The following is a 22,353-nucleotide window of genomic DNA, read 5'->3' as shown; positions in this document are numbered from 1 at the left end:
GTCAGTTTCACTTTCAGAGAGTTTCTTCTCGCAGGACCACAGTTTAGGTGGAGTGATTATTACCAAGATTAGGTCAAGTTTCCCATATGTATGGGTTTCCCAAATTTTAACCAAACCCCTTGTTTGCTTACAGGGATGGCATATCATGGTTAGATTCAAATCTTTAGCTAATCTTTACCCACCCAATGCATCCTTCTACTTTCTTCAATCTGTCATAATTTTCTCGGTCTGACATAAATTTTCAGCTCAAATTCATTCATATAATAATTTGAAAATTTTCCATGGCTACATGTACATCTGCATCATTTTATTTACTTTGTGGGTAGAGGTAAACAAAATTCCACGGCTGGCCAAGCGTGGACGAAAATGTGATATTCTGGGACTACTTCACTAAGATTCCCTCTCCTAATCATTTTTCACTTAATCCATTTGGTGGTATTTAGTATAATTATATATACAGCCAGAAAAGATGCACTGAAATCTAAAAACGGTTTAAAGGCCTTCCAGGGGATGCATCAATCAAGTTCATGAAAAGAATTAAATAAGTACATATTTTTTTAATCCAAGGTGAAATCTCACCTAATATTATTATAGCCTGATATGATTTCGATCGATCTGCCACACCTATAGGATAAAAGGAAAGTTTGTTGGTTGCTAGTCAGCTTCCCACCATACAAAAGGCATATCTTTACCACATCCAATCGAATTTGAACATTGTTTATTACGCCAGGTAATTCTACATGCAAGCGGTTTCTGAATATGATTTGTTGTCAATTAATTTCATCCACTCCCATATATATATATATGTGTATGTATGTATGTATGTATGTATGTATGTATGTATGTATGTATGTATGTACATTCACGCATACATTACAATTTATACATACACAAAAACATATTTTTCTAGCTAATTGCTCCACATTCCACAGATAGAACCTATGTATATGCTCAATCCCATTTCCCATATGTCTTAAGAAAAATCGTAAAGTTCAATTGTTTTGGGTAATCCAATTCATGATGCCATTTATATGCTGGGCCAAGTCCTTTTCAAATAGCTGAAATGGCTAGTGAGCGGGTTGCAAACCGATTAAGGATCTCTAAGGTTATCAAAAATCTCCTACTTGATTATGTTGACATTTAAAGCATGAAGTTTACAAAGATTAATATACAAAGTTTAGAGATTGATCCCTCTGCTTGTTTTCAGGGGTTTAAATGCAAAAACCAACAGAAACCCATTTCATAAAGTTTTTTATATTAGCATATAACATACGAGTACCAGTGCTGTAACAATAACAAAATTTTGTATTAGTTATGATCGGTACAAATGAAATCTATACTAATTTAGTATAAATTAATTTTTTATATTTAATACTTTTTAATTTTTAATATGAAAATTTAATATAAAAAAGTTTGATATTTTTTAAAACATAATTATTTAAATTAGCATGTAGCATATAAATTTTATAGATAAAAGAACATCAACCATGATAAATAATATTTTTTAATAAAAATAAAATAACTTTCTCATACCTCAGCCAATATTAAATGTAATATTCCATTAACTTTAGCAACTGCTGTTGTTTCTTAATTTTGTGTTTTTATGTTTATTAATGGTTATTAACAAAAGAAATAAAAAAAAAAAAAGAAGAAAAAAGAAAAGAAAAGAAAATCTTGATGATTCAAATCTTATTTCCCCGAAAAGCAGGGTCAGCATGGTAGATTGAGAGATCTTTTGCCTCTGAAAAAGTTACCCCATACCTTTAACAGGTTAAAGAGATAAGGAGGGGTACTTTTGTACATTCGCATGCCTCCGCCAGTGTTACCTGAAAAATACATAAAATACACTGGTGAGGGGAGGAGTGAGGAAGGAAAAGAAGAGAGAGAAAAGGGTCCAACTACAAGTTGAGTTTGTGTATTGTGGAGTTGTGGTGTGTGTGAGGGTGTGGCCACTTGAGGGACAGGAAAACAAACCCAAATAATTTCGTTTCTCTTGTGTAAAACTTCTTTCTTTTTCTTAATTTTTTTTATGCTCTTTTATTTCTCAACAAACAAAGAAAAGAAAGAAAGTTATTAATGTCAATATCTTTGATCTGAAAATTTCCCCTTTCTCATTACATGCTATCTGCAACTGCAATGTCACCATTTTAGCAACCTTCCCATTTGGAGAAACCAAACTCCTTCAAAGCACACATTTTCCCAAGTGCTCCACTACATTATCCACTTTCCACCAACACCACCACCACCAACACCACCATGGCTTCCAAGTCTAAGTAAGTCTACCCTTTCTTTGTCTTCTCTGTCTCTCTCTTTGTGTGAGTGTGTGTGTGTGTGTGTGCGCGCGTGTGGAGAGAGATCTGATTCGGGGTTTTCTTCTGTTGCTGATTGAATTGGTTTCATCCTAAATTTCCTGATTAGTGCGATAGATCCACTTTTTATCATATCGGTTAGGGTTTTGTGCGCTCTTTTTTCAGTTCAAGAAACAGAATTTATCCGAGTTCTTTCTTTCCTTCATCTTTCTAGTTTTTTGATGTGGCTTTGCGCGTGGGTTTTTCTTCGTTTTCCCATTCGCGGTTCTACATATCGGTTAAATGGTGCAGACAGAATTTGATATTTATTGGTTGAAACCGAAACTGTGTTATAATTTTCAGTGACAAGACAACATATTTTACTCACACTCTGTGCATGAGTAATTTGATTCCGCTTTTGAAGCAAAATGTGTGCATAAATTTCTAATTTTGGACATAGATCCATCTTAAATTTGGTATCTTTTTTGGATTTATGGGCATGGGTTGTGCTTATATTTATCATATGCTTGATGGTAATTATGAAAGTTATCAACTTGAAACAGATCTTCTTTATCCGAAACTCCCAGCAAAGCATCGCCGGCGACTCCTAATAAAGCATCGCCAGCAACCCCTAGAGTTAGTAAACTAAGCAGGGGAGTTGGAGCTGCTAAATCAGAATCTGATTCACCGTCTCCTTTGCAAAGTTCTCGGCTTTCCATCGATCGGTCGCCGCGTTCTGTTGCCGCCAAACCAAGCATCGAGCGTCGATCACCAAAACTCACCACCCCACCTGAAGTAAGTTTTTGTTGATTTTCTGCCTCAATGCCTCATAGCAGATTTCTCCAGGAAAAAAAATAAATAAAAAAAAACTGGCAATTATTTATTTGTCTGCTTCTTAGACTTGATGGTGAATGAAAATTAAATGGCTTTGAGATTCACTATAACCTTTCAGAGGGACTGCTTCTGTTGAAATCTTTTAAAAATTGGCCTTTGGAAAATGACTGGTGAATTTATTTTAATGCCTTAATTGTGTTTCTTATATTTCCTGGATAGAGAAACCACATATCTCTTTTTATATTTTCTTTTCATCTGCATTGTCAACTTGTCTTGATTTCAGAAACAACCGACACGGATTGCAAAGGGATCAGAATTGCAGTCTCAATTGACTCTTGTTCAGGAAGATCTAAAGAAAGCCAAGGAACAGATAGTTTTGGTTGAGAAGGAGAAGGAAAAAGCAATTGATGAATTGAAAGAAGCGCAAAGAATAGCTGAGGAGGCACATGAGAAGCTCAGAGAGGCTTTGGTCGCTCAAAAACGAGCTGAAGACAATTCTGAGATTGAGAAGTTCCGGGCTGTCGAATTGGAGCAGGCGGGAATTGAGGCAGCCCAAGAGAAGGAAGATGAATGGCAAAGAGAGCTAGAAGCTGTGAGGAACCAGCATGCACTTGATGTGGCTGCTCTTCTCTCTACCACTCAGGATCTTCAAAGGGTGAAGCAAGAATTGGCCATGACATGTGATGCAAAAAACCAGGCACTTAGCCATGCTGATGATGCAACTAAGATTGCGGAGATTCATGCTGAAAAGGCAGAGATTTTATCAGCTGAATTGACCCGGTTGAAGGCCTTGCTTGATACAAAGCTTGAGACAGAGGCTAATGAAAACAATAAGGTAGTGTTGAAGCTGAATGCAGAGATAGAATCTCTAAGACAAGAACTCGAAAAAGCAAAAACTTATGAGGAGAAAGTGATAGAGAAAGAGGTTTCCATTGAACAGCTGAATGTGGAGCTAGAAGCTGCAAAAATGGCTGAATCCTATGCACATAGTTTGGTAGAAGAGTGGAAACACAAGGTTGAGGAATTAGAGATGCGGGTTGAGGAAGCAAATAAATTGGAGATATCTGCATCAGAATCATTGGATTCAGTTATGAAACAACTTGAGGGAAACAATGATTTGTTGCATGATGCAGAATCTGAAATTGCCACTCTTAAAGAAAAGGTAGGTTTGTTGGAAATTACAATTGGGCATCAGAAAGCGGATATTGAAGAATTAGAACATCATCTTGATATTGCTAATAAAGGAAATTCTGAAAGGGAAAAAACGGTTGAGTCACTCAAGTCTGAATTGGAAACTGTCAAAGATGAGAAAACCCAGGCTTTAAATAATGAGAAACTTGCAGCTTCTAGTGTTCAAACCCTATTAGAAGAGAAAAACAAACTTATTAATGAGTTGGAAAATTCCAGGGATGAAGAAGAGAAAAGCAAAAAGGCAATGGAAAGCTTAGCTTCAGCTTTACATGAAGTCTCTGCAGAAGCGCGGGAAGCCAAAGAGAAGCTTTTATCAGTTCAAGCTGAACATGATAGTTACGAGTCCCAGATAGAAGATCTGAAATTGGTTGTGAAAGCAACAAATGAGAAGTATGAAAGCATGCTTGATGATGCAAAATATGAGATAGATCATCTTACAAAAACTATTGAACAATCCAAGACTGAATTCCAAAGTTCCAAGGCTGAGTGGGAGGAAAAAGAACTGCATCTGATGCATTGTGTAAATCAATCAGAAGAAGAGAGCTCTTCTATGGGAAAGGAAATAAATCGGCTGGCGAATTTGCTCAAACAAAGTGAGGAAGAAGCTTGTACTATGAAGGAGGAAGAAGCCCAGTTGAAGGATAGCCTTAAGGAAGTTGAATCCGAAGTGATCTACTTGCAGGAAGCTCTTGCGGAAGCAAAGACTGAGAACATGAAATTGAAGGACAGTTTACTGGACAAAGAAAATGAGTTGCAGAATATTATGCAAGAAAATGAGGAGCTCCGAACAAAAGAAGCTACCTCGCTGAAGAAGATTGAAGAATTGTCCAAGTTGCTTGAAGAAGCTACGACCAAGAAGAAGGAAACTGAGGAAAATGGTGAGCTGACAGACAGTGAAAAGGAGTATGATTTGCTTCCTAAGGTAGTTGAGTTCTCTGAAGAGAATGGACACGGAAAAGATGAGAAACCTAGGATGGAGCTTCCACCACATCAAGATGGGGAACCCAGAATAGATGCTTTGCAGCAAGAGAGTACCGTCTTGAATGATGATGTTGGCCATTTGGGTTCTGCCAAATCTGAGGTTCTCAACGGGAAAACAAAAGAGGATGAGAACAAAGTGAAAGAAGATGATACAGTAGAAGTAGAATATAAAATGTGGGAGAGCTGCAAGATTGAAAAGAAAGAGTTCTCACCAGAGAGAGAACCAGAGCAGGAGTCCTTTGAAGAGGAAGTGGATTCGAAAGTGGAGGGTGGTGAGGGGTTTGATCAGTTAAATGGAGTATCTTTAACAGAGAACAATGATGATGGTGGAAGCTCACCTACAAAGCAGCTGCAGCAAAAGAAGAAGAAGCCTTTACTCCGCAAGTTTGGAAATCTACTTAAGAAGAAGGGTGCCAACAATCAGAAATAGAGAAAAGAAACCAGTTTGGCCTGACTTTTGCCCGACTAGCAGGCAGGTATAATATCACCTAAATGTGTTTGCTTTTGTTATTATTATTATTATTATTTTTTTCTTGATTTTCAGAATAGGTTAAAAATTGAAGAGGATTGTATCATCTCCAGGGTTTCTATTTTCTTTTTATTGTCCCATTGTGAATCCTCATGTTGGGCTTTATCTTGTATGTGATGGAAATTTTTCTTCCGCCCCTTAATTTTTTATTTTTTGTTTTCCCTCACCCTTCTTATCTAGATTTTGTGAAAAGGAGTGGTAAGTTGATATTGTTCTTGATGGGTTTTCATCTGTTTTAAATTGATAAACCATTGTTATTTGTTACAAAGCAGCAAAAAATGTAATTTACCGCAATTTCCTGCTTAAGGAATGTAGTGCAACATGAAAGAACATTTTTATTTTTTAAAAAATTATGCTGTGTTCTTCTATTTGTCAAAATTCAACCAGCTTGATACGTCACATGTAGCATCCAACTTGGTCCTGTATGGAAGTTTTATGATGTGAAGAAAGCCTGTTTCTGTAAAAAAATTTTTGTTTTTTTGGTTTTGCTTGAAAAGGGGAGTTATATTAACCAAAAGAAACAGGCAACCATACAAAGGCAAGCTGCCATAGAAGTCAGGTTGTGATAAGGGAGCCACAATCCTGATTCAAAGTCTACAAAACTTTCAGAATTCAGCAAAGAAAGAACAAAATCATAATTGACATTAGTGATGCCCCAACGCAAAACTAAGTGCGCTAATTGATTAGACTTTCTTGGGGTTCAAGCAAAAGAAGTGGACTGGAACCGGGGACATAAGTCCAAAATTTTCCTAATAAATCCATCTGTAGTCTAGTGAACAGAATATATGTCTGGATGGTTGAGGCTTTGGATGACGGTTTTCGCGTCAAAGGTTAGTGTGACCATCTTCGACTGCCAGCAAAACTCCTTTAAGAATAGCAGCAGCTTCTGGGAGATAGAGATGCTCCCTGACAACCTGAGCTCTGAGAACTCTACCGGCATGATCCCTGACAAGCCTGTTTCTGTCATTTGTTCCCTACAAACTCGTAGCTTCATCTGGATTTACCAGCAATATTCAGTCAAATGGTGTGGACCTATAACAAGGTGTTGAAATTAGTTAGTGTTAAAATGTAAGAATTATCTGTGGATTAGCTTAGGAGAATTAAGAATCTAAATTGCTACTTTTGAGAGTTACTTTTGAAAGTTGAGGATGAAAACCTCTGGTACTTTTGAAAGCTGAAGATGTAAACTGTAAAATGCTATGAGTAAAAAAGTACTAAGGTGCATTTAGTAGCTAATAATATAATAAGATTTAAAAGAATAAGAAGAAGAAAAAGAAAAGGCAGTGGAACTGTGGAACATGGGCAAAAGAGAGTGGGGTGTGGAAAATGATTCAATATGTATGCTTTTATGGAAAAAGGTTCCTATTTGGTACGAATTGCACCTAAAAGCAAATTTCTTTATCTTTTTCCCATCTTCTTTTCGTAATCTTGGATGGTGATATTGGACAATGTGCAATTAAGACAATATATGATCAATAAACGAAAACAATTTTTTATTTATTTATTTTTATTTGGGGGTAAAAATTAAGGAAAACTTAATTTATAAAACATTATGAGTTGTAAATAGTTATGGGGATGTGGATGGACCCAGTTTGCCAACCTACTAACCTACTGCCACTCTTTCTTTTCATCCTAAAAAATAAGACAAATCTGGTGATCTTCAGAATGTTAATTGGAAGAAACAGTCTATAATGAAGCATAATATAAACAGTTGGAACATTTCCTCTTAAAAGTCAAATCCCAAAAGACTTTATTGAGCTTTATCTTAATGCCCAAGTAACATTGACATAGTTGAAAGCATTTTTTATTTTATTTTTTTATTTTAGATCATTGAAGCATTCTATTTTAACAACACAGAATTTAGAATATATATATATATATATATTAAAAAAAAATGGAAAAGAAAGGAAAAGGCAAGGCAAGAAAGGATTATTTATTAGGTTATTCATTAGCTTAGTAGTTAAGGCTTATTGTGCAATGAGGGGATCTTGTGGTGTGGAGAGGGGGTCGTGCAAAGAATCAAATTAAAACGCGCGTTTTCCACACACATTCATTAAACCACACTGTCTTCTTCTTTGATCTGGTCGCCACCTAATCCGCTCTTTTCTTCTTCTTTGTTCACTGCAGTTTCTGATAAAATTTGTCAAAGCAATTCAGGGAATATCTTTCTTCTTCGATCGCAAAGTATCTCTTAGGAAAGCATTGTTTTATTTTTATTTTTGTTTTTGTTTAAAGCGCGAGCGCGCACACACACACACCCACCCAAAAAGAAAAAAAAGAAAAAAGAAAAAAAAAAAAAGCATTTCATCGCTCGCTTTCTCCGGACACCCAAACAACAAGCCGTCGTCGCCACCTACCATGTGGTTGGAAATCCTCTGCGGTCTCTTCATTTACAAATTGTTCAGGCGCTTCTTCTCCGAAGATGACCTTTTGGACCTCGACGACTACCATTTCAATGCCCTCTTCTCTGTCGCCGATAGGTAATGCGACTCTCTCGCCCCCAAACCCACTCCTTCATTTTATTTATTTTCTACTATAACAGATATTCATTCTTTGGATTTTCTTTTTTCGTCTTTCTTAATTACTTGTGACGGTTTTTATATTTTTTTCAGACTTGAAAAGGTCTATGGTGGAAAGGCGTATGTGGGGCTTCGGATTCCGGATGCTGACGCTGGTACGCGACAGAATATCGATATGGTTCTGGTCACCAAAGGGTAAACAAGTCTGAGATTAAGATTTGCACCGTGTTTATGTTATTATACCCTTCGCCTGTGGAACCCTGGGTCTAATGCTCTTGAATCTTCTAAATCACATTCTACACTAATTTATACGCATCTTAAGTTGGATACATATTTCTTTCTGCTGGCACCACAAAAACATAACTCGTTGGCTTGCTTGAGTTGTTTGACATCATAACCATAATGACTTAGACAATATTGAACATGCTTTTTGCTGTGTTTCTGGTATAAGGGAGGCAGTGGTGATATCAGTCAAGAACCTCTCTGGATTTTTATCAATCACTGCAAATGGAACCTGGGTTTGGGAGGGCACTCATAAAACAGAACGTCATCCTGATCCAGTAAGTAACCATCAAATGCATAATTCTTGTCTTTATGCCTCCTACACGTTAACAATTGCCAATATTTGATGGAAAGTTCTTCAACTTTACAGTTTTTTAGGACTGCTTTGCGATACCTTCAAGCAATTTTATAGTTTATCAAGGGCAGTTTGTCAAGCTTTATCTACTACTTCGGTGGTGTTATCCATTTCTTTCACCTTTTAATTTCAGGTGGCAGAAGCCAAAAAACAAGCTTCCATTCTTGAATCATATCTCGAACAAAGGGGGGTTGCTTTGCCTGAAGGATTTTTGTCCTGCAAAGTTGTACTTCCCAATCCAAAATGTTGGTATGTTTTGATTTTATTTGTCAAGCAGTACCGTTGTTTACTATTTGATTTTCTATCTGGTGCTTAGACTAGCAACAAATTGTCTATTTTCCATATTTGGTTCGGTGCTTTATTACTTTCTTTTATAATTACTTAGTCATTGCAAGTTCCATCTCTGCTGCTGCGGATCTATGATAGCTTTTATCGGTAGTGAGTATTGAAGATAAGATGGTGTTTCTACAAGCGTCGCGAAAGTTATGCGGGTGGTGAAAAAGTTTTCCATGTTTGTTTATGGTTTGGATGCTTCTATTGTTTGACTCTTCTACTTCATTCTGCCTTTCCTCCACCCCATATTGAATTGTTTTATGCCTGTGCAAGGTCATGAAACCCACTGCTTGTTGTAGACCTTTTAATTGATCACTTACTTTATTGTTCTTTATTGTTCTCCTTAAGCTGTCCTATTTTACTTTCTTATATTAGAAACTTTTTAGACTTGCAAGCTTTAGATTTTTGTTTTTTTTCCATACATGATTAATCCATGAGCTCGACTTGTTAAGTATGATGGCATCTCCATGAAAACTTAAGGTCCTTGCCTTGCACCAGGCTCCTCGTTCATTATTTATTTTGCAACACTATGTTGCTCTGTTTTTCAAAAACACGTACATATAACACTCTGGCTTCTTATTTTTTGCTGCATTGTTTCTTGAGCTTCTTACAACAGCGAATGGCTCTGAACTCTTTAGTTGAAATTATGGATGTAATATTTTAGGTGAGATCTGGCTGAAATAGGTTTATTGTTACCAACTTGGTTATTTAGGTTGCATTTTTATGCTATGCCTGGAAGTTTCTTTGGTTGATTGACACGATTCTGCATTCTTCAGTTAGTGTTTGGTTCTAGAGGCTTTGAAGAATTTTTTCTTTAAGAGCTTGGCAGAAAGGAAGGGATCTCGGTTACTAACTTTTTTGAAGTATATAAAGCATTTCCAGAACATACTTGCTTAGAAAGTTTATTGTAAAAGGAAGAAAATGCAATAGTAAATTTCATTGTCAAAGTTGTCTATAACTTGGAAGTGAGTCTAAAGTTTTGCGGATGCAGCCGCCTAAATGAGATTCTAAATCAATTCATATGCACTGAATATCTAATAATTTTACAATAAATAAGTGGTAAGTGTGCTTTTTGTTAGATAATTGCAACCGTCATGCTAATAACATTTCGGACTTTTGATTTTTTTTTTTTTTTGATTTTTTTATTTATTTATAAATATTTAGTTTCATTTTAAATTTCTTTTTCTTGTAGTTCCATTCATACAAGCAATGTTCCACCAGAAGTCATTACCTATGACCAGTGGTCACAACTGAAACCAGAACCAAAAAGTATGTTTTCTGGTTGGTTTAAGGGTGCCTTCCGTGGTGGAAAGAAAGAGACAGAAGAATCTATACAGCAGAAACTCAATTTCATTCTTAGCACGGCACCAATGTGGGATAGGTTCGTTGATATCTATGCTGTAAACCGTTTACTGATTCTCTATTGACGTTTGGGGGTCTTGGTCAGAGTCTTCATCTGTTCTTGGGTTGGCTTTCAATAGATTCCGTCCATTTACCCATAAAAATTAAAATAAAATAAAATTATGTCTGCATAAAAGTTGGAACCAAGTATATTCACAGTGTTGGATTAATTGTCCATGTACCTGCAGGATTCTTTTCTTTTCTTTTTTTTTTTTTTTTTTTTGGGTATCTTTTATTTCTTTTTTATGGTTATATGGATGGTTGTCATTTGGAGAAGAGCTTATTTCTAGATTGGCCTGCAGGTTGGAGGTTAAAGGTAATAAATATATTCTTGGGGAATTTCTGGAATTCAAAGGAAAGCAGGAAGATATTCAGGCTTTGAGAAATGTCAAAAGATCGAAAGTTAGTCGTTTAGTGATCCAAAAGACAAGTATGTTCGGGTTAGGTAATCTGCGAAGCTATAACAGCCCTTTCCCTTTTTGAATAAGTAGCGAAAGCAGTCTATTTTAATTCTCTTTGTGCTTACTCAACTACGTTATAATGGTTTGTTCTAATCTGTGCAATTTCTCTTCGATGTTCCGCCACAAATGATAGCCCCTTCAAGACTACAAGTTTTCTACACTCCTCGGGATTATCGAAGTGAAGTGGCCTCTGCTTCTGACTGGAGGGAAGTGAATGTAAGATCAAGTACAGAGGTTCTCTTTCAGCCTGAGAATTCTACCAAAGTGCGTAAATTTAAGCTATCTTCGATTCTCACTCTGTCTCTGAGTGCGTAGAGATGCCTATGTTGGGTGCATCTTACATAATTACAAGTTAGATTTTCTTTTTATAACCACGTCTGGATTGTTATCTATGTTATATGTTGTACATATGGCAATGGAAATTTTGTGTAATATGGATTGGTTATTTAGAATTTTTTCTTTTAAAAAGATATTTGGCAGTCTTTTACTGGTTGGTTTGCTGTTTCTTTCTACTAGTACAAGAGGGTTGAAGTGATAAAGAAAACAGTATTACACAGCTATTACTGCTGCATCAGCATTGGTTGGATGGGGCTTTAGTTTCCATGCTCCAAGCCCCTTGCTGCTTGCTTGTGGTGATGCAAGTAGCAGCTAGAAAACCTCTTAGGCTTGATAATGTTTTGCAACTTAAGCTGTTTCAGGTTACCATATTCTTTACTTTACAAAAGTAAAAGAAAGATATCCTATTCTTTAGCAAGGAGTTGGGGGTTATAATGTAATCTCAGGTCAGGATCCAATTTGGTAGAGAAAGAATAATGGGTTACTTGTTAACACTACACAACAAATTCACAGTGCAGAATCTCCAATAAGAACTTGATATAATATGCAATTTGGTAATAATAAGCTGTCCTTTTACAATTTTACATTGTAATATATGCCCTAAAATGAAGATGAGACTAAACATACAAAAATGTAGAGGAAAAAAATGGTTAATTAACTTGAAGCTGAAGACTGGTGTCGAAGTCTACCATGAGTTTGTTTAGTTTCTTGTTGCTTATTCTCTGCGGGTAGACTCTAGTATCCTCCAAACTCACACTGCAATCCAATTATCAAGCTAATACAATTATATTATTATTATTATTATTATTATTATTATTATTATGTTTGAATATTTGAATAGAAACTAGAAAGAAGAAAGAAATCCAAAGCAATGGGAGAGGTTATATAATAATATTTACCTTTGGGTTTGGGTATTGTTATGAGTATGAGGAGGAGTTGTTGTAGAGGATTGAGAGGAGGGAGGCAACAGCATGTGGGCAAGATGAAGAGCATCTTTGTTGCAAGTGATGACGTGGTTGAAGGACAGATATCGACCGTAGGATGAGATGTCTTCGAAGACACAAATGTGTGCATCGACGATGAATTTGAGATCGACGGTGACAAATACTCCATTCTCGTACATCTCAGCAGCTCCTTTGAGATAGGGGTTGGTGATGCTTAGTTCTGGGCCCATCAACAGACCTCCATTGATGGACACCATGTTCAATCCTCGATCCATTGCCATGGCCCACGCTGTCTTCTCAGCCAGAGTCTTTGATAGAGCGTGCCATAGCTGGTTCAATTTCCAATGATTCCCATACATATATATATATATATATATATTAGTTTAAATAAAGAAAAAGAGAGAGAAAAATGTTAATAGTTACTTGGAAGTGGTAGTGGGGTACCTTGAACTTTTTACAGAAGTTAATATCAGTCCAATTTCTTTCATCAACATCGCAGCAAGACGAGGATGAAGCATTGGCACCTTCATCCCTCCAAAGAACAGCAGTTGCAGAGGACGTGAACACCACTTTTTGAATGGAATCCGTCTGTGCACACGCTTCCAGCACGTTGTGAGCTGCTCTCACCTCTACTTCTGCCATGAATTCCTACGTACAATTACAATTACAATTATTGAATAATATTTTCATTTTTCACGACAAACCCATTTTCACAACCATTATTATCAACTAAATAAAAAAGACAAAAAAGAACAACATACATCATAGGAAGGCTGGTCTGATGGAGGCTCAAAGCAGTAAAACAAGCCACTGCATCCCTTCAATGCATCAATTATGCTGTGGTAGTCCAATGGGTCTGCATGGAACACCCTCAATCTTTTGTTCTTACATGCCATCCCTTGTACATTTTCCCATTCACCTGCATATCCCACCACAATTACCAATTTCTATACTTTGCCATTTGGATCTTTTAATTTCTTTATCACTCTATTCCCATACATACATACATACATACATACATACATACATACGTACGTACGTACGTACACTGTACACATATTCTTTCTCATAAAATCATAATTTCATAACCCAACACTGCTATTGCTAATCAATTGCGTATGCTCTGCCCTTTCCACCCCGTACAATGACTTCTATTGATTTTGATTAATTTGCTATTAACAAAAATGTTTATTGCTTTATTGTCTATTATAACATTAAACCCCCTCCTCCCCAGTTTCCTATATCCAATATCCAATGTCAAAACAATCAATTATTTGATGCAGCTGAAATCATATCAAATCAAATCAAATCCTAAATCCAATACTGCAACAAAAAGTATAGTATTGGCAGGAGGAGGAACAAGGAATGAAATTGAGAAGAAGAAAAGGGAAGGAAAGAAAGCAAACCATGGGTTTGTAGCGCCGCATGAACAGTGTAGCCTCTGTGGAGGAGGCGGTGCACCAGTGTTGAGCCCAGGCGTCCAGAGGCGTCCATGACGCACACAGTCTGACAAGTTTGGTCGAGAGACGCAGGAGCCATGGGATATGAGAAGGTTGCAGCAGCTCAATACAAGCAAACAAACGGAAAAAAAGAAAAAAGAAAAAAAAAGGGAAATGGGAAATGGATTCAGGTTGCGTTGCAGCGGTGAAAACAAAAGGTGAGGTGGGGTTTCTTGGTATTTAAATAAATAAAGAAAGAAATAATGAAGAGCATTTAAGGAGTAGGGATGGTAGATATAGTTGGGAAGGTAGGAGTTATGACATGGGTGGGGATGAAAGGGATTACAGACTTTTCATTTTCAGAATTCTCAATCAATAGCATCAATAAGAGAGTTTGGTCTTCTGGTGTGTTTTGACTTCTTGTGAGTCTGTGTGAAGATACATATATATATACATACATACATATATATATATATATATCGAGAGAGAGAGAGAGAGAGAGAGATGACAGAACATCTAAATAATAAATAGATAATCTTTGGTGGAGTGAGACCCATAAATGAGGTCAACTTGAAGGTGATAATTTGGTATTAGGTGAAAAATACAATTTGTTGACAGTTTGGCATGTGAAGCTTAAAGATGGCATGTGATGCTTCTCTCTCTCTCTCTCTCTCTCTCTCATTAGGACATCTTAATTTAGCCATCATCCTACTATTGCAAAATATACCATACATAGGCTATCATGTCCACTAAGTTATCTTATCTGGGTTTCTCAAATTAGAATTTCATGTAAAAATTAATATTAATGTACAAGTTTTCGGTTTCTCCAAGGAAAGGAACATGGGTTGGTCTGGTCATCCTTGGAGCCTACAAGCTACAAGCTGGACCCTCTTGGATTAACAGCCTAAAATTAAGTAAGCCCTCAAAAATGGCAGCCGACCATAAAGGAAGCCAAGGTCCCTCTGCCCTTCCGCCTTGGACGGTTGGACCCTTGCCAGCAATACCACAGCTATCTGCTGCTATCTGGATTTCCTTTTCTTCCTTTTTTACTTTTCTCCATCTCAGCATTGAGTGATCTGATTTCGACCCCTCCTCTTTACCTTTTATTGTTTTTTCGTTTTTGTTTTATTTTATTTATTATTATTATTATTTCTATCTATTGCTTAATAACATTCTTAACTTGTTTAAGGGGGTCTACATGGGCAGAAAATTCCACATTTCTTCCCACATAAATAAGCAGGCTTTCCACCATTTGGTTAAGATACTGTATCTGTACGTCTATTAAGTCTTGTCCATGAATTTGGAATAAATTTTAATCTAGGATGGATATGCATTTTAACATTTTTTATACGATTCATTTAAGGATTGGGTTGATATGTATTAATGGGGATAAAAATAGTTCCAAAATTCCTGGATGAGGAAAAATAATCTTATAACAGATAACAGTCTAATTGAGAACACCATTAAATTAAATTCACTTTTCCTTGTTAAGATTTTAGTATTAAAAATAAATAAAAAGAAATTATAAGCTAATATTACTATTTATAATTTATCAATTCTACCTCAATAAAATCAATTATAAAATAAACTAAATAATTCACTAAAACCAATTATAAAATAAACTAGATAATTTACTAAATCATAACTGATATCATATGTGTATTATAACCAGCAATAATGTATACAAAGATGATAAACGTTCTTGAATAATATAACAGCTATCAAGGTATCTGTTTTATTCACCAAAAAAGGATACCAAGGTATCTGTTTCTATTCTGCTGGAGCTTTAATTGATTCTAAAATCTCAATCATTTGACACTTGCCAATGGCATCATTATTTGGAAAACATCATTATCATTTATTTTTTCAATTTTAAATATCTAATTTTTTATTAGAAAAGTTATTTTATTGAATAATTCAATTTGGACTACTCCATCGATTGGTTGCAAGTATAATAAATGAATAGTCTCCGTCTTCTAACAAATGAAATGAGAACTAAATTTTTCAGGAAAAAAAAGAAAAACGAAATGAGAACTAAATTAAGTTTAATTTAATTAATTGGATGAAAGTGAGATATCATGCATAACAATTAGGAATTATAGCATTATTGATGTTTCTGGAAATATTACAGCTGCTTAAAACTATTACTGACTAATGAGTAGGACCCTTTTCGTCTTATATAATAATAAACACAAGATTCTACCCTACGAAACAGAGTACACACTCTCTCTCTCTCTCTCTCTCTCTATTCTTCTTCTTCTTTTTCAATTTCCTTTTTTTTTTTTTTTTGGGGGGGGGGGCAAAGAATAAACCTAAGCAATACCCTTGTTTGAATTTTGAATTATAAAAAGCAAAATTATCTATAACCATATACTTATTTATTTATTTATTTTAATCCAAACCCAAGTAATACCCTTACTTGTATTTTGAATTAGAAAAATCAAGTGTCTATAAACTAGAAAAAAAAAATTATAATAATGAAAAAGTTAAAATAAAATTAGATTGAATAGTGTGATTGTTAAGGCATCAAATGACGTTTATGGTGGATTTGAGCCAAACTGCAGATGCTGAGATTTTCAACACATTTATGTTTTGAACAGTCCAAGTTAATAACATTTATTAGGTACAAATTGGAGGATATTGATAGACAGCAAAGCAACAATGACAACAGCTAGTGCAGTCTAAATTGCGTATGTACCAATCTAAGTAATCAGTAAAGATCAATAAGAGTTATTGAAGAACACTCAAAATTATTTGCACAGAAACAATAAAAGGAGTTGAAGAGGGCCCCAGAACATCGTCATTCTTTCAAGTGGAGACTCAAAGAGAGTAGAGAAGCAGCTTGCCCTCTTTATTATTGGTTTTGACAAGCTCTAAAACCAACACAACCTAAACAGGAACTCCGACAGAAACATGGCCTACTTCCATTATTATGTATTATAAGATGGGGGTTCCACATGATTAGATTATGTTTGGTTGGTTGTTGTCCCCTTCTCTACTCTATTAACTTATCATTCTGCTGACTTTCCCTCTGCCACCTTTCTCTACTGATTTTGCTCCAAAAAAATGCACAAAACTCTCTCTGGTTTTTATAATGATGGTGGGGCTGTGGTGTTGTTTGCATGCAGAAAAAAACCACCTTATTACTAAAATCACAAGGTTTTTAAAAATAACAAAAACAATGCCATATGTCTGGCACTAGCACGGCGCATTTCGGTACTAGGTTAAAAACTATCCATATTGTCTCTCTCAGTTTGTTTCTTCTCTTCTTCTGCCAATTTCATCTCATTAACCTTTTATGTATTATCAAATTTTGCTGTTTATTTTTATGCTCCTCTCAGGCTTACCTCCTTTTCACCTTCTTTTTTCTATGTCCCGTATTGTCAAGTGCCATGATCCTTCTTCACTAGTAATCCAACAGCAAAGGGTAAAGGCAACTATTTGAAATGCAGATTCTTGCATATACCATGTAGTCAAGTGCTCATGCCATGCTGATGATAAAGCACAGGAGAAATGAAGCCTTGCAGCAGCAAGAATGAAAAACATGATCCATACCTACAATACACTGTTGCCAATTATGCCATTGACATTCTCCTTTCATGGCTTTGTTAATGGCCAACAGGAGAGGAGTAAGCAAACGTAAAAGGCACCAAGCATTGCAGGGGCATGTAATTCAACAGTCTCAGAATGAGAATTCCTCTGGCAGTTCTTGGAATTTTCCTGATAAAAAGTTCTTGTACTTCTTTTGAAGATCACTACCTGAAAAATATGTATATAATAATCCATTGAAGTTAGAACTACATATTCTAATTAGCAATTAGAAAGAGACCGCCACATGGATCCAAAAATAAAAGAAAGAAGACGAGAATCACATAGCTACCTTTAGCTTGAAATGGTGGGATGTCCTCGGACAGAGCTGATTCTACCAACTTGATGAAATCTTTACCTAAATAATATTTATATATTGTTTAGATCAAGAATGATGTTACACTTGCATAAGTTTTGAAAGTAAATATGCAACTAGGTCTAAAACTTTTAACTTCGGCAGTGTACCAATCACCATAGCATTGTAACTTTGTAGGGAAAAACCACTTGGAAACAAAGAAGAATAACCAAAAAGCATTCTACCAACTAGGTCTACCTTTTGAAAGTATATACTGTTTAGATCAAGAATGATGTTACACTTGCATAAGTTTTGAACGTAAATATGCAACGAGGTCTAAAACTTTTAACTTCGGTAGTGTACCAATCACCATAGCATTGTAACTTTGTAGGAAAAAACCACTCGGAAAAAAAGAAGAATAAACAAAAAGTAATGTAATAGAGAGTTCATGTCATTAAGTTTTTCCTTACCAGTTAGCCTCTTTTCTGCTCCACTAACATTAACTAGGAAGGAGGAGATTTCATTCTCTTTCAGCTGCAGCACAAGATAACAAATTCAAAAATGCATGACAAGTAAAACAAATTAATCAAGTAGTTTTATATTTGACCTTGGAGAGAAAAGCCTTGGCTAGTTCCAAGGCATCAAAGGACGAAGGTCCTTTGCTGTATGCAGGCATGAACTTCCCCTTCTGATAACCAGCAAGGAAGTGATAAGCTGCCTGGGCAGGGGAGAGCTTTGATACCAAAGGGATTACACCGGAACTGTTTCAAACAAGGAAAATGTAGCAATTTCTTTATATAAATGCCCTGTAGGATATGGAAGTAGGCAATGAAATCTAGATATTGGCTAAATTTTTACACATGCAGATATAAGCAGTAAAAGAACAAAACAGAACTTTTCAAAGAATAAAGGATATAAAGAAAGCATAATCACTTAAAACACCACATAATAAACAGCTTCATCAGACCATAACTTACAGGAGAACTAATAACATTGAAATATAACTATCATTCAGTACAAAAACTTGGGAATATAAATTGTTTTACAAAACAAGCAAGAAAAATAGCACCGGAATGAGTCTTTAGAAGATTGTATTAGAGGCCCAGAATTGAATTTTACATTATTCAGACCTATGAGGGAAAATGAGAAAGTATTTAGTAACAAGGAAATTCGTTCACAAAATTTTTTCATTCAGATATAAACAGGAGAGTAAATTTGGTATGGATAGAGGCATATATGAAATAAAGGCAGAATCACTTAAAGACTGGATCATGCAGCGTCTTCAACCCACAATATTTACAGATATCACATAGCACTGAAAAAATATGATATTGGTACATTAGAAAGCAAGAGCTATGGACTAAATGTGTCACAGAAAGATCATAATGAAAGTATCAGAAAATGGAAGTCTCTTCAGAGTTTTACCAACAACCTGAGGTCGCACCTACCTTCATTGGCACTGTGTGTTTATATGGGCAAGGAAGGCTCATGCACCATCTCAACTTCAGCTAGATAACTTTTTAAAGAATACAGGAAGGAGCTGAACAATATTTTGCATGCATATTTTACCTATCAGAAGATGTGATGATAACAGCAGCTGGCAATTTGAACAGATTTGAGTCACCAGGACTTCCATTTGGAAACAATGTAGCAACCCCATCAGATGAAAGAATTACACCAGCATCTGCAGATAGTAACAGATCCGCACAACTCCTAACGGTATCTTCAGGTGCAAATATAAGAACCACAGAATCAACAAGGACCGAAAGCCTGAATGTTTGCAACTTCCACATTTAAACAGCTTTATAAAGCTTACTAAAGGAACATTTTAATTTATTTATTTTTATTTTCTTTAAAAGATGAAAAAAGATTTGTGCCTTGCAGATAGAGGAAGTCCTCCCCGTGCAGAAATGATAGGTGCAGACAAGGCAGAAAGAGTTTCTTTAGTTCCATTTGCATCCGCAAAAGCTTTACCACATAAAACAAGTGATGAACTCTCAAAATCGGCAACGATAAATCCATTACTTCCTTGAGATCCAAGACTGATACTCTCCTCAACATCTGGACTGCATGGTATAACACAACACTGAACAACATTATTTGGTTTTTCATAACAACAGTTAAAATCAATATGTAGAAATAAATGATTCAAACAGAGTAGATTTAATTCCACCTGTTAACCCAAAAAAATCAGTCGACCACTTAACAAAGAAATGAGTTTGGGCAAAAACCAAAATCAGAGGAAGCATCTAGCCTGATAAAACTAAAAATTCACATTTACTCAATCTTCAAAAATTTAACATAAGCAAACTCAATTAACAAATAGAAATCTTATTAGAATTTTGAAATGCATAGAATTTAAAAGTTCATCTGAACATATCTGGCTGAATATGTCATACAAATAAGTAAACTGAAACGCTAAATACCTTATAGAAGTAGCCACGTAAAGTGTCAAAGGACAAGAGTCATGTGAAACTGCTCGACTCGGAGTCTTCCAGAGAATATTGGAGAGTGATAACACAGCAGAAGGACTATCACTTATAATACGAACTTTAGCATCATATTTTGGTGATAAACCAATTGCCCCATCATGAACAAAAATTTTTGAGATGGATGATATGTGATTTGTGACCTAGTAAAAACAAATGAAAGATAGCATATTTATGTATAGAAAATGACAAGCAAAGGTATTTTGTCAACAAATGGGTATACATGGTTAAACATGTTGCCAGGCTGGTACTACCAAGGGTGAGAATGATGTTAGACCAATATGTTAAGAAGCAGAAGAAGAAAGCAAAAGAATTAAGTTTAATGAAGTTGATTACAAATAGGGATACAGTATACAGTAGATTCTGGCAAAAGCATCCGACGGGACAAGAATATTTGGACAACTGACTGTGCCATATATAACATACAGAATTAAGAGCCATTGTGGGTAAACTAAGTTATAAAGTTTACCCAGAGGCCAGAAGTACAAAATGCTTTAGAGAAACGAGGTAAAAAATGGTTGGAGGAAATTCTGAACCAATTATTCCTTAAAATGATTACACATTACAGACATAAAATGAAGTAATGGAAACTTCAAAGTTGATCTAAAGAGAGCAGAGCAAGAAAGAAGATATTTAAGCCAAAGAGGAGTAGAAACGTGCCTGCTTTAGGAGTTTACTATATTGCGCCCTCGATATTTCCGAAGCCTCTCCAAAGACATGTCCTCTAACACGGACTGGAAGTCCTGACAAAGACTCTAGAAGGGGGAAAAGGAAACAAGTGCAAAATATAGTTAAAATGAAGTAAATAGAAAATGGAATATAAGGTACAATTTACCTGAAATGATTGCGCCATGTTGCTGAAGCTCAGAAGAGTGCAAGTTCCGAAAGACTTTGTCTTTCACTATTACACCCTTTCCAGCCAAAGCCCAATGAAGACCGTCAGAAAATCCAGGGCTTTCCCTGCAGTAAAGAGGATATAATAATTGAGGAAAGAGATATGGAGATTCTCACTTGTTGGGCACCTTATGGGTTAAATTTGAATATCATACGAGTAAAGGATCACCTAGGAATAGGACACACAACTGTAGCTTCATCTTCAGCAAGTGAGGCCGAAGCTGAATTCTGCAGTACTCCAACAATAAAGACATCTTCAGATTATCCATCCATAGATATTCCCAGTAAAAATGTGTGTTTTATATTTAAAAAAAAAAAACAAAAGGAAAAGGAAAAATAAGCTGAACACAAGACCCAGAAAACCCAAGTCAAGGATTTCATGAAACAAAATAAAAATAAAAATAGAATGCCAAACATGAAGGAATTCAGATAAGATATTCAGTTCCAAGCTTTTTGTTTTATTGCAAAAAGTGTTATGTCTTGCGTGTGTGTGTGTGTGTGTGCGTGTAGAGAGAGAGAGAGAGGGACAGCAACTGACACGCGCGGAGATGTAGGAGATGGAAATTGGGTAGATGGAAGACGATGATAATGAGGTTGGGATGAAGCGCTTGAGCAGAGCCAAGCTGCTCATCCTTTTCTTCTGACTACTCACTCAGCAGCGAGTCGTCTGATGATCCAAATCAAAACCTCACCCCGTCCGTACCGTCTGTGTGGGAGTGGGACAGTGTGTGAATTGGGATTTTCGGCACTCCACGCATGCAACTTGCTAATTGCTATATATGCACGCATCATATTAATATTCAATCACTGCTTCCTATTTATTTATTTATTTTATTAATTATTATTTTTTATAAAATGAGTTCTCCACTTTTCCTTATGTTTCTCAAATATCAACTTCGAGCCAAATGAAATTGGTCGCTTCAATTGCTAAACCCGTTAACATAGAATCATAAATCCGGAGCAAGCATAATTATTCTACATCATAAAATTATAAAACCCAAAAAATAAAAAAATAAAAAAAAATAAATTAAAATCAACTCCCACCGTGGCGCCCAACTTTGCTGCCTTAACCAGTTACGCCTAGACAATAAAGGAAAAATAACTACTACTCTAATTTATTTTGGATGGAGTGATAATGTTTTATTCATTTATTTATTTATTTTTATCAAAAGTGAGAATGTTTTATTTGAATAA

General features: G+C 35.7%; 4 protein-coding genes across 7 annotated transcripts; 2 read left to right on the top strand and 2 right to left on the bottom strand.

Moving 5' to 3' along the window:
- Window positions 1-1,853: 1,853 nt before the first annotated feature.
- LOC107414889 (WEB family protein At3g02930, chloroplastic) lies at window positions 1,854-5,972 on the top strand. Its single transcript, XM_016023096.4, has 3 exons — window positions 1,854-2,273; window positions 2,852-3,083; window positions 3,406-5,972. Exons 1-3 carry the CDS (start codon window positions 2,257-2,259, stop codon window positions 5,722-5,724), a joined length of 2,568 nt encoding a protein of 855 aa, XP_015878582.3. The 5' UTR covers window positions 1,854-2,256; the 3' UTR covers window positions 5,725-5,972.
- Window positions 5,973-7,776: 1,804 nt separating this feature from the next.
- On the top strand, window positions 7,777-11,659 carry LOC107414887 (uncharacterized). 2 transcript variants are annotated; one of them, XM_025071680.3, is made up of 7 exons: window positions 7,777-8,303; window positions 8,436-8,537; window positions 8,802-8,902; window positions 9,113-9,228; window positions 10,505-10,693; window positions 11,016-11,158; window positions 11,308-11,659. In XM_025071680.3, exons 1-7 carry the CDS (start codon window positions 8,246-8,248, stop codon window positions 11,487-11,489), a joined length of 891 nt encoding a protein of 296 aa, XP_024927448.2. In that variant the 5' UTR covers window positions 7,777-8,245; the 3' UTR covers window positions 11,490-11,659. The 2 variants fall into 2 exon arrangements, with proteins under 2 accessions (XP_024927448.2, XP_015878581.2); XM_016023095.4 differs by having other exon boundaries at window positions 7,780-8,303; window positions 8,794-8,902.
- A 357-nt stretch (window positions 11,660-12,016) lies between these two features.
- On the bottom strand, window positions 12,017-15,255 carry LOC107414884 (cinnamoyl-CoA reductase-like SNL6). 2 transcript variants are annotated; one of them, XM_016023094.4, is made up of 5 exons: window positions 13,861-15,255; window positions 13,216-13,373; window positions 12,899-13,102; window positions 12,410-12,783; window positions 12,017-12,285 (listed from the first exon to the last, which is right to left on the bottom strand). In XM_016023094.4, the coding sequence occupies exons 1-5, from the start codon at window positions 13,991-13,993 to the stop codon at window positions 12,246-12,248; spliced, it is 909 nt and encodes a 302-aa protein (XP_015878580.2). In that variant the 5' UTR covers window positions 13,994-15,255; the 3' UTR covers window positions 12,017-12,245. The 2 variants fall into 2 exon arrangements, with proteins under 2 accessions (XP_015878580.2, XP_015878579.2); XM_016023093.4 differs by having other exon boundaries at window positions 12,017-12,266; window positions 13,861-15,229.
- A 1,295-nt stretch (window positions 15,256-16,550) lies between these two features.
- Window positions 16,551-22,015, bottom strand: LOC107414837 (uncharacterized). Of its 2 annotated transcripts, none has more exons than XM_048470603.2 (11): window positions 21,698-22,015; window positions 21,329-21,387; window positions 21,101-21,225; window positions 20,926-21,020; window positions 20,203-20,408; window positions 19,654-19,862; window positions 19,346-19,499; window positions 18,384-18,537; window positions 18,247-18,310; window positions 17,774-17,839; window positions 16,551-17,652 (listed from the first exon to the last, which is right to left on the bottom strand). In XM_048470603.2, exons 1-11 carry the CDS (start codon window positions 21,788-21,790, stop codon window positions 17,576-17,578), a joined length of 1,302 nt encoding a protein of 433 aa, XP_048326560.2. In that variant the 5' UTR covers window positions 21,791-22,015; the 3' UTR covers window positions 16,551-17,575. The 2 variants fall into 2 exon arrangements, with proteins under 2 accessions (XP_048326560.2, XP_015878521.3); XM_016023035.4 differs by having other exon boundaries at window positions 19,346-19,546; window positions 19,654-19,842; window positions 21,698-21,974.
- Window positions 22,016-22,353: the final 338 nt, after the last annotated feature.

Source organism: Ziziphus jujuba, chromosome 8 (genome assembly GCF_031755915.1).
Source record: "Ziziphus jujuba cultivar Dongzao chromosome 8, ASM3175591v1".
Classification (NCBI taxonomy): Eukaryota; Viridiplantae; Streptophyta; class Magnoliopsida; order Rosales; family Rhamnaceae; genus Ziziphus; species Ziziphus jujuba.
This window is presented reverse-complemented; position numbering and strand designations above follow the sequence as displayed.